This window comes from Mustela nivalis (assembly GCF_964662115.1).
Source record: "Mustela nivalis genome assembly, chromosome: 12".
In the NCBI taxonomy this organism is placed as follows: domain Eukaryota; kingdom Metazoa; phylum Chordata; class Mammalia; order Carnivora; family Mustelidae; genus Mustela; species Mustela nivalis.
In genome coordinates this window covers 20,266,426-20,282,222 of record NC_139031.1, presented here as the reverse complement: position 1 = coordinate 20,282,222, position 15,797 = coordinate 20,266,426, and the positions used below count along the sequence as shown (strand labels likewise).

At 35.5% G+C, this 15,797-nt stretch overlaps 1 protein-coding gene across 3 annotated transcripts in view; it reads left to right on the top strand.

The window, feature by feature from the left end:
• The window catches only part of MKLN1 (muskelin 1), a 306,882-nt gene that overhangs the window by 208,117 nt on the left and 82,968 nt on the right, over positions 1-15,797 (top strand). For all 3 annotated transcript variants that reach the window (XM_082694003.1, XM_082694002.1, XM_082694001.1), the window contains exon 7: positions 15,357-15,434. In XM_082694003.1, the coding sequence (XP_082550129.1) occupies positions 15,357-15,434 (78 nt within the window). The remainder of the gene's footprint in view (positions 1-15,356; positions 15,435-15,797) is intronic.

The following is a 15,797-nucleotide window of genomic DNA, read 5'->3' as shown; positions in this document are numbered from 1 at the left end:
TTGCCTTCCATTTTGGAGGCCTATTCCTTTATGTATTTTTATTGATAGAAAATTACCATTTTTAAGGGCATAATTTGGCATAATGGGTAGTTGGATATGTTAAAAATGTTATTAATAGAAAGTTATAATGAATGAGGGTATTTGTACTGGAAACATTTGTGTGATATGGATGCTACATAATTGCTAATTTTCTTGAATGGTTTATAATCTGGTTTTGAAAAAAATGTGAATATTAGAACATGATATAATCTCCAAAGATAATCGTTTTGGAGGATGACATCTATTTGAATATTTAAGGTCTGGTATGGTCTGGTATGTTTTGTTATTTTTAAAGTGTCTGTTCTTATTTTATAGAATGGTATTCTTTTAAAAAAATAATCTCTGCCAGTGACAAACAACAGAATAGGTGCTGTGGTATAATAGAAAAAAATATATAGGGGCACGTGGGTGGCTCAGCCAGTTAAGCATCTAGCTCTTGGTTTCAGCTCAGGTCATGATTTCAGGGTCTTGAGATTGAGTCTGGCTTTGGACTCCCTGCTCAGCAGGGAATTTGCTTAAGATTCTCTTCCTCTCTTTCTGCCCCTTGCCCCAGTCACATGGTGTATGGATATGTGTGTGGGTGTGTACTCTCTCAAATAAATAAATCCTTTAAAAAATCTTTTTTAGGGGCACCTGGGTGGGTGGGTTAAGCCGCTGCCTTCGGCTCAGGTCATGATCTCAGAGTTCTGGGATCAAGCCCTGCATCGGGCTCTCTGCTCAGCAGGGAGCCTGCTTCCCCCTCTCTCTCTGCCTGCCTCTCTGCCTACTTGTGATCTCTCTCTCTCTGTCAAATAAATAAATAAATAAATAATCTTTAAAAAAAAAAATAAATAAATTAAAAAAATCTTTTTTAATAGGGTGGCTAGGTGGCTCAGTTGGTTAAGTGTCTGCCTTTGGCTTAGGTCATGATCCCAGGATCCTGGGATCAAGTCCCACTTTGGGCTCCCTGCTCAGTGGGGAACCCTTGCTCATGTGTGCTTGCTCTTTCTCCCTCTCTCTAAAAAAATGAATAAAAATCTTCAAAAAATTGTTCTTGAATAAATACTTGGTCTTTGTCTCTTAAAACTCTTGGAATTTGGTGGAGGACAAGAGTGTTTTTTTGTATGCTGAGATGAGAGGTGGCTGAGAGCCCTAGATCTCTTCAGATTTCCAGAAAGATCAAACCCTGTGTGTAGAGGGCTGAAACTTTCAGCTCCACCACCCAACCAGGGAAGGGAGAGGAGGGGTCAGAGATTGAGTCCGATCACCGGTGACCAGTGTTTTAATCAGTTATGCCTAGGTAATAGAGACTCAAAAGAGAAAAGAAAAAGGCCCTAAACATTGAGGTGCCTAAAGAGGTAGAAAACACACCCACACACATACACACACCACCACCCCACTCACTCTGATGAGTTGCTAAACCTGAGGGGGAGCTGTGGGAACCCCAGATTTGTAGGTAATAAATAAGAAGTATAGGCCTGGGAGTCGGGGTTGGCATGTGAAGTGAGGATTGTCTCGTGGGACTGAACCCTTTAATTTACAGGGATCTGACGGTAACTTCAGGTAGATAGTGTCAGAATTGAATTGTTGGATCCCAGTTGGTGTCAGAAAATTGGAAAAATAGCTGGTGTGAGAAAAAAACCCCACACATTTGGTATTAGAAGCGTTGTGAGTGAAAACAGCTTAGCGCTCAGTATAAAACTTGTGGAATGGAGTTTGGTCATTTTTTTTTTACTAGGAAGAAAGGACAATAGACTTTCTCCAATCTCTGCTTTCATGTATTTTAATCTTATCTCTGTTATCATTCATTATTATTATGTGCTCATTTATCAGATGGGTTGGATATTTTACAACTGAAGAAAATGGAACCAGTGCTCCCTTTCTTGAGTTTATAAATTTTAAGTTAACTTAAAACGAATTACTTCTGGCTCCATTGCTTTGTAATAACAAACCTGCTTCTCAGCCTTGTACATTGTTACTGCTTATTTAATTGGTAATGATACTTGCAAATAAATGATTATTATGTTTGAAATAGAGTAGACTTTGGAGTATAAATAAATACAATATATATGATTATTAATATCTTCCCAAGCCATTAAAATACCACCAATGAAAGTATAAATCTATGTATGCCATTTCTAAGAATGAATGCTATATTTTTTTCACCTAAAGATGAAGAAGTCACAAGTATTTGTTAGTTTTGCTTCAAATCTTTATCCTAAGGTGTGTAATATTTTGTTAAGGTAGATTTCAGTGAGAACAACAAAAACCTCTGGCAGCTCTATGCTCTCACTAAGCTGGAAACAGTTACATTTAAAAACTGTGTCTTTATCAATATACTCATTTAAGAGAAACTGTTAAGATTGTGTGCAGCTTTGATACCATAGGGGCTTAATTTACCTTTCTAGCTCTAGGAAGGGCTCAAGTTTGAGGAAAATTGGTAGTTATTCTTCCTGAGTTAGAACTAAGACATATTTTTTTGTACTCCTCAAATGGCTTGGAACAGTGTTTAGTTAATAAACATTCCTTCCAGGGTTGTTCAGTTTGCTGCTGACTTCACTGATGATGATTTGTTGGACAAATAAGGAAGTAAACACTGCAGAGTTTTTTGGCTTCTGCTCCACTAAAAACATAGCAGAGAAGGGCAAGAAGTTCCTGTTTGCTAAATAGCAAAGCCTAGGGAATCAAAAGCATCTTAAAATGGAGGAAACAAGAGCTTACGTTTAGTGTATCTTAGTATGTTCTTTAAATATGAGTATTTGAGATATTTGAGAGAAAGTGTTTCTAATAGACTTACTATTTGTTAGAAAAACCCCTACATTTATAGTTAATTTCATTGCAGGTCCAGTACCCCTGGACCAATTATTGCTACTTTCTCCCTAACAGTTCCTGAGGAAGAAGTAGAATCCAATGATGATGGACAGAAGTAATCACCTAGGAACAGGAAATAGTCAAAGAGAACCTAGCTTTGCTATGCAATGTTTATCTTATTTCCTCTTTAAATTACAGTTTGCTTTTGTGAGATAAAGAAGGGATAAAGTTTAATAAAGTGGTCCTAAAGTTTCAACTGGAGGTCTTTATCTCCTTCTCACTTTCCCTCCTCCTCTCTCCCTTTCTCTCTTTCATCTCTTTTAAAATTTCTTCTCACTCCATGGCTTACGAGGTGGTGGTTAGTATGTGGCAGGCCTGTTTCCCTCTCAACATTCTTCGTTTTTTAAGTGAGATCTCAAGTCTTGTTGGAGTTATCTTTGTGGCAATGTTTTTAACTGCATATTTAATATTGTTAATGGCAACAGGGCTGTTCATATTCTGTATATCTTCTGATTGAGCATTGGTAGTTTGTGTCTTGTAAGGAATATTCCCATTTCATCGAAATTGGTGCATTTATTGGCATAAAGTTGTTTATATCTTTATGACATCTTTATGTCGTATCTTACTCTTGAAATTTGTGATGGTTTCTTTGTCTTTCTGTTTCTTTTTCTCCCATTTCATTGATTTCTACCTTTATTATTTCCTTTTTTCTACATAATTCAGTTTTAATATGCTCTTCTTTTTCCAGTTTCTTAAAAATGAAAGCTGAGGCCATTAATTTGAGATCCTTCTTAACTAACAAAGCTTTTGGTGCTAAACAGTTACCCTTGAACTGTAACTGAGCCAACATGAGTTCACTCCTTGGTGAGTCAGAAACTGCACCAGGTTGAGTTGTTACACAAAGAAAACTTTTATTTGCAGCAAAGGAGATCACAGGAAATGGCTTTCAGAGCTGTGACTCCCTGAGAGAGAGTGAATGGGTTCCTTTTGTTTAGGGTTAGGATGAATATTTAGGTTGGGATTCTTTGTCATATGTAGATGCTAGCATAAGATCACACACATGCCTTAGGGAAACATGCCTACACATACATTGTATGTATGAGAATGAAGCTGAGGCTCCTCCTTGGTTGGAGTATTATAATGAGGTAAAGGTAGTTGTTCATACCAGAGGTCACTCCATGCTCCTGTGCAGGTGTAGGTTCAGGGTTTAGCTCAAGAGGTTTGGGTGGTCTGGGCCTGCGGGAGATCTTGTCAGGGCAGTCTCCATCACCTCAAGGGTGCTTTCCGGTTTCATTTACCTCAATTAAGAGCTAAACAGAAAAGAATAGCTTACGGAAAAATATAAGACAAAGTTTAGGGAGTACAAGCAGGTGGGCAGTAAGTGTTAGGTCTAATTGGTGACTTAAACACTGCTAGCTGTGTAGCACAAATTGTGCTGTGTTTTTCATTTCTGTTCAGTTTACCATACGCATGCATAATGACCAGCCCTATGCCTTATTTTCTTTTGTGCTTAATCTTTTGGCCAGGATATTTAGTACAAGGGTGAGATGACATAATGATAGTGGATATCCCTATATAGTTCATGATCTCAAAACAGATGCTTTCAACATTTCATTGTGAAGTATGTTGTTTGATCTGGGATTTTGGAGATCCTGTATTAGGTTACGAGTAACCTAATAGTAACCTATACGAGTAACCTATAACATAAACTCTTAACAAGAGTTATGAATTGAATTTTACCACTTTTTCTCTTATCTCTTGTGATACCATTTTTTCCTCCTAAATTCTATTAATATGTGAAATCATAGTGATTGATTTTCTAATGTTAAAATTCAGATATACTTAACTTTGCATTTCTCAGATGAATCTAATTCAGATATACTTAACTTTGCATTTCTCAGATGAATCTATCTTTCTCTCTCTCTCTTTTTTTTTTTTTTTTTTGGTATGTTTTGGATTTAGGTGGACTTAACATTTTGTTAGAATTCTCCCAACTATATTTTCATTAATGAGATAGGCCTTGTAATTTTTCTTTATCTTACCTTTGTCTTCAGGTTTAGTATCCTTCTTACACTAATCCCACATGATGTGTTGAAGAGTTAGCCTTTTCTTTCTATAATCTGTATGTGTAAGATTTGAATTCTTTCTCATATGCTTGGTAGAATTTGTTATTATGCTATCTGTGCTTGGACATTGCTTGGGGAAAGTATTTTTGTCTATCAGTTCAATTGATTTAAATGTTGTAAGACTATTCAGGGTTGTTTGGTTGGTTCAGTCTTTAAAAAGATCCTTTTTTTGAGCAATTTGTCAGTTTCACTTAAAATTTCAACCTTGTGGGCATGAAAATATACCTAATATCCCCTTGTTTAATGTTTTCAGGATTTCTTAAAATATCTCTTTTCACTCCTTCTATTTCTCATTTATGAATTCTCCCCCCACTCCCATCACTATCACTGTCACCAGAAATTTATTAAGTTTATTGGTCTTTTGAGGAAACTAATTTCTGGTTTGTTGATTCTTTTATTTGTAATGTCTTTGTTACTCTAGTTGTCTTCTTTCTGTCTTTGGAAGTTGCCGTCTTTTTGTAACTAACTAAGATGGATGCTTGGCATATTAATTTCCAGACTTGTTATTTTCCCATATATACATTTAAGGATATAAATTCCCCTCTACTTATTTTCTTGTTGTGCTATGAAGTATTTTCATTTTATCCAGTTCAACAATTTCATTATGAAATAATATGGCTCTTTTGTAGTTTTGTTTTTAATTTCCAAATTAAATATCCAAATTCCAGATTTCTTTTCTTTTTTTTTTTTTAATTGTTGTTAACTTATTTCTAGCATGAATGCATGGTGGTCAGATTACATATTCAATAGAATTCTAGTTCTTTGAAATTTGATGAGACTTACTGTACAGTCTAGTTTGTTTAATTTCTATAAACATATCATACATACTTAGACAGAATATGAATTCTTTATTTATTGGGGTGGTTTTCTGTATATGCCTAATTGGTTCAGTTTGCCAACCATGTTCCACAAGTTTTCTTTACCAATAGTGATATTTTCTGTCAGATTCTCTCAGGTACTAAGAAAAATATGTTAACTCTTTCCACTGTGATTTTGGAATTGCCCATCTCTTAGGGGTTTGTGCAATTTTGCTTTATATATTTTGAAGCCATGTGTCTAGATATTTACACAATTTAAATTCTTTAATTTTGTTTCTCATTTATGAAATGTGTTTTATCTCTGGTAGTGTTTTTTAATTTTTTTGTTTTAAATTTAATTAATTAACATTAGTTTCAAAAATAGAGGTCAGTGATTTATATAATACCCAGTGCTCATTATATCACGTGCCCACCTTAATGTCCATCAGCCCGTTAGCCCCCTCCCCTCCAACAACCCTCAGTTTGTTTCCTAGAGTTAAGAGACTCTTGTGGTTTGTCTTTCTCTGTGATTTCATCTTGTATTTTTTCCTCTCTTCCCCTAGGATCCTCTGTTTTGTTTCTTAAATTCCACATATAAGTGAGATCATATGATGATTATCTTTCTCTGAGTGAGTTATTTTTTTTTTAATATTTTATTTATTTGACAGAGAGAAATCACAACTAGGCAGAGAGAGAGGAGGAAGCAGGCTCCCTGCGGAGCAGAGAGCCTGATGTGGAGCTCGATCCCATGATCCCTGGGATCATGACCTAAGCCAAAGGCAGAGGCCCTAACGCACTGAGCCACCCAGGCACCCCTCTGAGTAACTTATTTAACTTGCATAATATCCTCTAGTTTCATTCCTGTCGTTGCAAATGGCAAGTTTTCAAATTTTTTGATGGCTGAGTAGTATCCACACACACACATACACACCACCTCTTCTTATCTGTTGGGCTCTTTCCATACTTTGGCTATTGTCCTATTGTGGGCATTGCTGCTATAAACATTGGGGTGAAGGTGCCCCTTTGGATCACTACATTTTAAATCTTTGGAGTAAATACCCAGTAGTGCAACTGCTGGGTTGTAGGGTAGCTCTATTTTCAACTTTTTAAGGAACCTCCATACTGTTTTTCAGAGTGGCTCGCATTTTAACCAGCTTGCATTCCTACCAACAGTATAAGAGGGTTCCCCTTTCTCTGCATCCTTGCCAACATTTTTGGTTTCCTGACTTGTTAATTTTAGCCATTCTGACTGGTGTGAGGTGGTATCTCATTGTGCTGAGTGATACTGAGCTGTTTTTCATGTGTCTGTTGGGCATTTGTATGTCCTCCTTGGAGGAATGTCTGTTCATGTCTTCTGCCCATTTTTTTATTGGATTATCTTTTTTGGCGTGTTGAGTTTGTAGATTTTGGATACTAGCCCTTTATCGGATAAGACATTTGCAAATATCTTCTTCCATTCTATCAGTTGTCTTCCGGTTTTGTCAACTGTTTCCTTTGCTGTGCAAAAGCCTTTTATCTTGATGAAGTCCCAATAGTTCATTTTTGCCTTTGTTTCCCCTGCCCTTGGAGACTTGTCTAGCAAGAAGTTGCTGTGGCTGAGTTTAGTAGTGTTTTTGCTTCACGGTATAAATTGTTTTACATTAAGCTTTCATTTGGTAAGTATTTGCATAATGTTTCTTTTTTTACCTTTTATTTTCAACCATTCTGTATCCTTTTTTTTTTTTTTTAAAACAAGTGTCTCCTATAAATTTAGTTCAAAAAAATTTGCCTTCTTTTGATTTGAGCATTTATTTCATTTACATGATTGAATCGGTGGTAAATAAATAGATTTAATAATTACCATTTTATTTATTTATTTATTTAAGATTTTATTTATTTTATTTGACAGAGAGAGATCACAAGTAGGCAGAGAGGCAGGCAGAGACAGAGGGGGAAGCAGGCTCCCCGCTGAGCAGAGGGCCCGATGCGGGACTCGATCCCAGGACACTGAGATCCTGACCTGAGCCGAAGGCAGCGGCTTTAATCCACTGAGCCACCCAGGCGCCCCATTACCATTTTATTGTATATACTTTGTCATGTCCCTTTTTTTGGTTGCTAACTCTTAAAACTTTTTAATCTTCTTAGTTTTTTCTTTTTGTTTGGAAGCAACATACTTTGTTTATCTAGACTATATTAGTCAAGAAATTACAGCAAGTATGCATATTTAACAAAATTAATCAGTGCTTTTCCACTTTTCCCGTATTAGGACATAGTAGATTTTTCAACTCCCATCTGATCATCTTCCAACTCATAAGTTATTGTTCTTTATTTTGATACCACATTCAAAGACCCTATAAAATATTACTAGTCTTATTATTACTGTATTCAGTCAGTGTTCGGTAATTTTACCCAAATATGTACTGATCTTTTTGTTCTTCAGTAATTTTTGAATCATTGATCTTGTATCTTTTTTTTTTTTTTTTAAGACTCTGTATTTGTGAGTATGAGGTGGGGGAAGGGGCAGAGGCACAGGCAGACTTCCTGCTGAGCAGGGAGCCTGCCATGAGACTTAATCCCAGGACCCTGAGATCATAACCTGAGCAGAAGGCAGACACTTAACTGACTGAGCCACCCAGGTGCCCCGATCTTGTATCTAGGATCATTTTTCTTCTGCCTTAAGCATATATACTTTAGGATTTCTCCTCCTCCTCCTCCCTTTTTAAAGAGAGAAAAAGAAAGAGTGAGTATGCATGGGAGCAGGGTGGGGGCAGAGGGAGAGAGAGAATGTTAAGCAGGCTCCAAGATCCTGGGAGGGGTGCTCTGTCTCACTACCCTGAGATCATAACTGGAGCAAAAATCAAGAGTTGGACACTTAATTGAGCCACCCAGGCACCCCTGTCATCAATTTGTTGATGAGAAATGTGTGATAGAGGGTGCCTGGCTAGCTCAGTTGTTAGGCATCTGCCTTTGGCATGGGTCATGATCCCAGGGTCCTAGGATCAAGAGTCCCACATCGGGCTTCCTGCTTGGCGGGAAGCTTGCTTCTCCCTCTCCCACTCCCCCTGCTTGTGTACCCTCTCTTGCTGTCTCTCTGTCAAATAAATAAATGAAATCTTTGGTGGGGGGGAGAAAGAAAGAAGTGAGAACTTTGGGTATGGGTTGAAGTACTATTGTATATGCTTTTTTTTTTTTAACCTTGGATGAGGTTTGAACATTTTTTTTTCTCTCTTGGTAAAAACTTCATAAGTTTCATTTTTTTTTTTCTAATGTACTTTTTAAGTGGGTATTCACTATTGGAGACAAGAACAGCTTGTACCTAGTTAGGACTGTATGAAATGTGTTTATTATAGTCTTAATCATAGGGGGAAAAATGTGGTGGTGTTGGGCCTGGAGACTTTAAATAGTTTGAAAATTGTTAGCAACTCAGTCTTAGCATGCTTTCTCCTAAGTGATACTTTCATTTCTTTTGTATAGTTTTACTTTTATCAGATCCTTCTGATTTCCTGCTGTAGATGTTTGTCAGAAAGAAATACTAGCAACTGCCTGACTTCCTCTTAAAGCATGGAAGTAATTTTTATACTTAGTTCACAGGAATGTTTAAATGCCTCACTTTTTATTTGTTTTTGAGATTTTCAAAACAGTAGAATGGGTGTTGTCATATTTTTGTAGATGAGAATGTCATTATTTCAACAGAGAGCCTAAATTTTTTTGCTGAATCATTTAAAATATCTACAAGTAGGAATACCAAAACAAAAGGCTTATTATTAGTAGCAAGATCTTTCAAGAATTAGAAATATAGGGAACACGGTGAAAGTTTGGGATGCAGAGGTGTCAACTTTCATTTATTTTTAGATCTTAAAAGGGAATTCTTTAAATTAAAACAAGATACTGAAAGCAGTGTATTTTGAAAAAAATCCTTATCCTTCTTTAATCTTTGTACCATTTTTATTGATTGTTTCTAGGGGTTTCGAGTTTATGACTGTTTTATTTCTAGAAATTAAACCTGATCTGTTTAAAAATGAAGTTTCAGGATACCTGGGTGGCTCAGTTGGTTCAGCAGCCGACTCGGTTTCAGCTCAGGTCTTGCTCTCACAGTCATGGGATCAAGCCCTGTGTCGGGCTTCACACTCGGCACAGAGTCTGCTTGAGATTCTCTCCTGCTCCTTCTGCTCCTCCCCTAGCCACTCACACACACACACTCTCTCCTCTAAAATAAAATAAATAAAATCTATTAAAAAAATAAAGTTTCTTGTTGCATGGACTATTACTATTTACCAAAGCCTTAAAAAGCATTTGCATTATTTGTATTTTCTTTTTACAGACATAAAGAAGATTCTTAAAGCATGTCATTTCATTGAAAGTTATTATATAGCCATGCCATCTAACCTACTCCAGATCCATCTGGACGGTTTATTGATAACCCACTTTCCCTGTCAAGAAACAATAATGCATAATAGAATAGATTAAATGAGAGTTGTCTTTAATTTATCATGTTTCTCTGTAAAATGCAGATACGTATTTTTTAAGTCATTGTAATTTTTTTGTTTGGAGTGTTAGATGACTTAATATTATAACGTGAATCAGTGTCAATAAGCTAATAATAGAGTTGGATAGTTGGGAGTGTAGAAGGGATGTGAGAGGGCTGAAATTTATAGATTTCCAGCTTTTGTCTTATGTTAAGCCAAATTTCTTTCAAAAGAAGAGGTGTTCAGTTTGGTTTGGTTTGTTTGTTTGTTTTGTTTTTTTGGTAGAATAGCTAGCTTCTCAAAAAAACCATTGCTTTTTTGCACCACTTCCAACCAACAGAAATGCTTCAGTAAGTAAATAATCTAGAGTGGTGGTAAAACCAGCATTCCAGAAAAGAAATGAAACATAGAAAGTAAACTTTAGCCACAGGAGCAGTAGGTCTTCATTTAAGAGGAGATTACATTGCTTCCCTTGAAACATAAATAATTTTCTTCAACTCTTTTTGTTTTAATCTTTTAATATTGGATTTGTTTAATATGTAGTAGAATGATCTGGTATGGCACGTTTTCTTTTCCAAACAAATTCTTGGTTTTTTTCCATGTATTGTTGATTAGGTAAATTTTTCCAGGTCTGTCACAGTGTTTTATCTTAGATTAAAAAAAAAAAAATTAATCTATTAAATGTGTGTTAATCCATTATAAATATATATAAGCTATCTTTGTATTTAGTCTGGAGAGTTGAAAAGATTTGAGACTTTGAAATTGAGCTTTATACCTTTTTGTTGGGAGTCCTTGGGCATGTTACTTAACTTCTTTGAACCTTAATTTTTTAACCTTTGCAGTAATTAATAATCACCATTGTATAGGTTTATTTTAAGGAGTAAATTAGTTTAACCTTTGTGGTACCTTGCTCATAGTTGGTACTCAATAAAAGTCAGTTCTTTTTTCTATGGTAAGATCTTTTTTGAAAGGTTATTTCCAGATTTGATAATGCTATATCTGAATAATTTTCTTCGTGTTTCTTAAAGTCTCTGCAGAAGGGGAGGAGACATCAAAGAGAACTGTTGTCTTTTAGATTTGTGAAGACTAAAGGAATTCATTAGGGAGAGAGGGATACAAATCTTAAAGTTCCCTAATTTTTTTCAAATGTTTGCTTGGCTACAAAATGGTGTGCCTTGTTAGGGTGTCATTATATACTAGGAATATGCTTTATTGGAAGTAGAAGTTTTATGTGCAGTTTGTTTTAATGTAAGATACTTACTAACATTAAGGTGACTCTGAGGAACTGTCAATCACGTGACTAGGAAAGTTCCCCTATTCCCTGCCTTTCCCCCCCCCCTACTCTAAGCTTTTATTTTATACTGAGCATATCTGATGTTGTGCTATTGACTGTCCATTATTCAGGAGAAGATTAATTTTATCTACCTAGAATAAGACTATCATAATTTCTAATATTTTAAATTTGGAGTAGCTGATATTTTAAATATTATGAGTAATATCCTCTGCAAGCCTGACTGTAAATAAACTCTGGACATATTTGGCTCTCTTTGTCCTTGTTAAAAACAAGCTAATGCTAACGTATAAAGCACTGATTGTAGAAATGTGGATCTGTCTAGTGAGTTGTGAAGAATGGACTCAGGGGTAACAAAGTCTATGAAAATGGCTTATGTCACAGTATGTTACAATAACTATGTTACAAAGTATCTTTTGAGGTTTGAAAATAGTTCGTATATTAGTTGTTTTGTGGCTTCTCATAATTATAGTACTCAATGCAAAAAAAAAAAAAAAAAAAGAATTAGGAAAACAATGAAGTTCAAAGAAAAAACCCCCAATAAAAAAAATCATACTAATCCTGGGAACCAAAGAAAATCATTTAACTTTTTGACACATGGCAGTGTCTTACTTTTTTCCACTTGTGTGTCTGTGTGTGCATTTACAAATTATTTTACAGAAATTATGTAATGTTGGGGAGTTTGTTCTTTTTACTTTGAAAATTACTGACACTATATTTTCTTAGGACAGTTGTGTTTGATAAAGGAAAAATAATGTGAAGTTTTGATGGGTAGAGTATTTGTAAGCTTTTTAGGTTAGTAAGAGTGGGATTGGTTAAAAAAAGAGAATGATTGGTTGAGGAAACAATCAGAGATTTTAATTTTATTTGCAATATTCAGAAGGACTTGAAAGATCAAGGATGGGGTCCTTCATTTGAATAGAACTATTGATGTGATCACTCTTATGAGTTCTCTTTCCGAATGGTGCTGTAAGGCTTAAGGGGAAAGAGGAGATGAAGGCATATATATATTTACATAAAGTAAAATTGGCCGGACGCACATAATTCCAGTAAATATATTGATTATAACAGTGGTAGAATCTTAGTGTGCCAGAATTTGGAAGGAACCCCTGGCCCTATCCAACTCTTAAACACAAGTTTTACAGATAAGGAACTTATCAAAGTTGTATTGCTAATTATAACTAGAATCAGGGACTTAGGTAATAGGGCAATTGGTTACTGTTAAAGAAATACAAAATGTATGACTTTTCTAATTTTCTGTATTTTTGCTTTCTATTTTTCATGTCTGCAGTTTCCTTGTCTTTCTTAGTTTTGTACTTGTCTCCGTATATTCATGTCTTTTACTTTATTCTTTCTCTTCAGGTAGCCATTATGTAGAATTAATGCATATTTTAAAATCATTGTCTTTATCAAATAATTGTATCTTCTGTTTTGTTTTTTTTAAGAGGATTATTTAACTTTTATGTGTCTGTCTTAAAACTGAATAAATTCAGTTATGTTTTATATCTATAGAATTCTAAATTTATGATTCATATTTTATTATCATCGTTATTAACAGGAACCCCTGTTAATTTTATCTGAGAAGAAGTTTTCCAGTTCTTGTAATGGGAGAGTATTGGTCGGAGTAAGCTGGATGAGCAAGAATTATCAGAAAAGCCCACAGGGGAGTAGATTATGAAACACTCTTAATAAAATAAGTTGCAAATCTACTTGTTCTCCTTACTATAACAATTAAAATACAAATGCTGCTGTCTGAGTGCTGACTTCAGAAGGAAAGAAGAATATTAGAACTTTCTTATTGCAAAAATTTTGAAGTCCTGAAGGAGGACTAGAGGAGTAGATGGGATGGAAGTTTTCAGTTAAAGCCATCTGAAAAGACTTGAAAGCTAACGGTTATGATTGCAGCTGAGCTTCGTAATTACCCAGAAAAGAGAAACATTAGGGAGATGTCTGTACGTTACACAGTCTGTGGCAAGTGTGTAAGTCCTGGTGAACAGACAGTTTTACTTACAAATTCTTTGGAAAAGTATTTACGTTCAGGGACTAAATGAAGAAGAAGGGAAAACCTTTTTTCAGATTGAGATCAGAGTCAGATGATAGAATTTATAGTAAATTTGTCTTTATAAATTATAATCTATATGGATTCATGTAAAAGGAAACCCTTGTGAAAAAAGTAAGAATATGTTATTAAATAACATAACAAGTCCAGAGGTAGATTTCATGGTTGGTCACTTCAGTGTTCCAGTTTCTCCTGTGTCTGCTTTGTCATCATTGTTGAATTGACTTCATCCTCATACTTGTACAGACTGGATGTAGCACTTATGTACATTGCATACAGATAGGAAAATTTCCAGAAGAATAAAAGTAGATTTGTCTTCTTGGCATGTTTCTTTAGAAGCAAGAGAAATATTGGCTACATTAGCCAGAATTGGGGTCCACACCATTCTAAATTAATCTTTGTTGAGGGGCATGGGATTAGGGCTTGATAATTATTTGGGATGAAATGGGTATTATATGGGGAGTTCAGTCTCTGTAACCACTATGACAGCTAGGGTAACAACTCCTCTTAAGAAGTAAACTAAGAATTTATTGATGAAATAATTTCAGAAGTAAATCAGAGTGAAACATGAGTCCCTGCCTACCACTTAAGAGCTGCTTGATTTTGGTTAAGTTCCCTAATATCCCTAAACACACATTTCCCCATCTGTAATACCTAGTTCATAAAGTTGTTTTTTTTTTTAAATTAAGTCATATTTAGTCTGTCTTAACTAAGAGTGAATTTTAACATTTCATAAGTTTTCAGTAAATATGTTACTATACTGGTACTGCTACTTTTATCTCTGTGGTTTTGTACTCAAAGAAAATTTTGTCAAAATGTAATTTTCACTTTAAACAATTAGTTTTGTTTTTCCTGAAGATATAAGGGCCTAGACCAAAGATCAAAGTTGTTGAGGCACTTGTTTTCTTTTTTCCTTGTTTTTGAATTTTTTATTATATAATGTATTATTTGCCCCAGGGGTACAGGTCTGTGAATCATCAGGCTTACACACTCACAGCACTCACCATAGCACATACCCTCCCCAATGTGCATAACTCAGCCACCTTATCCCTACCCTCCCCCTACCCCTCAGCAACCCTCAGTTTCTTTCAGGAGATTAAGAGTCTCTTAGGGTTTGTCTCCCTCCTGATCCCATCTGGTTTCATTTTTTCCTTCCCTACCCCCCACAACCCCCCGCCCTGCCTCTCAATTCCTCATATCAGAGAGATTATATGATAATTATCTTTCTCTGATTGACTTATTTCACTTAGCATAATACCCTCTAGTTCTACTCATGTTGTTGCAAATGGCACAATTCCGTTTTTTATGGCTGCATAGTATTCCGTGTGTGTGTGCGCGCGCGCACATGTGTACATGTGTACACACACCACATCTTCTTTATTCATCTGTTGATGGACATCTAGGTTCTTTCCAGAGTTTGGCTATTATGGACATTGCTGCTATAAACATCAGATGCACCCACCCCTTCAGATCACTACATTTGTATCTTTAAATACCCAGTAGGAGGTACTCATTTTCTTCTCTAGTTTTCTTGTATTTGTCGTGACAAAAATGGGGAAAACATAGTAAATTTAGTATGAGCTGCCACTAAAACAATTTGTTTACATGATTTTGTCAACTAATACTTTATGTATTTGAGATAGTGTGAAAACTGAGGTGATACATTTTCTGAAAATGTGCTGTTATTAGTGTATTAGTGACATATTAATAATTTCCCTTGTTAATACAGGCTTTTTTGTCTTTTTTGCTATAACAAAAGGTGAAAGCCAGTTAAGGTATAAATAATTGTCCCTCATTTGATATTTGCAGATGGTTTGTTCAATCAGTACATCAGCCAACAGGAATATAAGCCACGATGGAGTCAAATCATTCCCAAAAGCACCAAAGGTAAGTGTTGTTCTCTGGATTGTGAGTGGTTTTGCTTTAATGGCTTAGTATCATTTTTCCCAGGGTAGCACAAGTTTTACAGTACTTTGTTTGGGAAACACGAGTGTTTAACATAAGAACTAGATGGCAGAATTAGTTTACTATATTAAACTTTTCTTTGAAACCTTTTTGTTTTTGGACAGTTTTTACACAGAATACCCTCATAAACTGCTTTTATAGAGGTACTATAAATTTACAGGCTTAGTGCTGTAATGCCAGATGTGTCTGATAAACCCTCAGTTTTGCAGAATTGTTCTCTGAAGTGAACAGGGCTTATGAGGAAAGTAGAAATGGGGCATACTATTCTAAATCTGTGGAACTTTT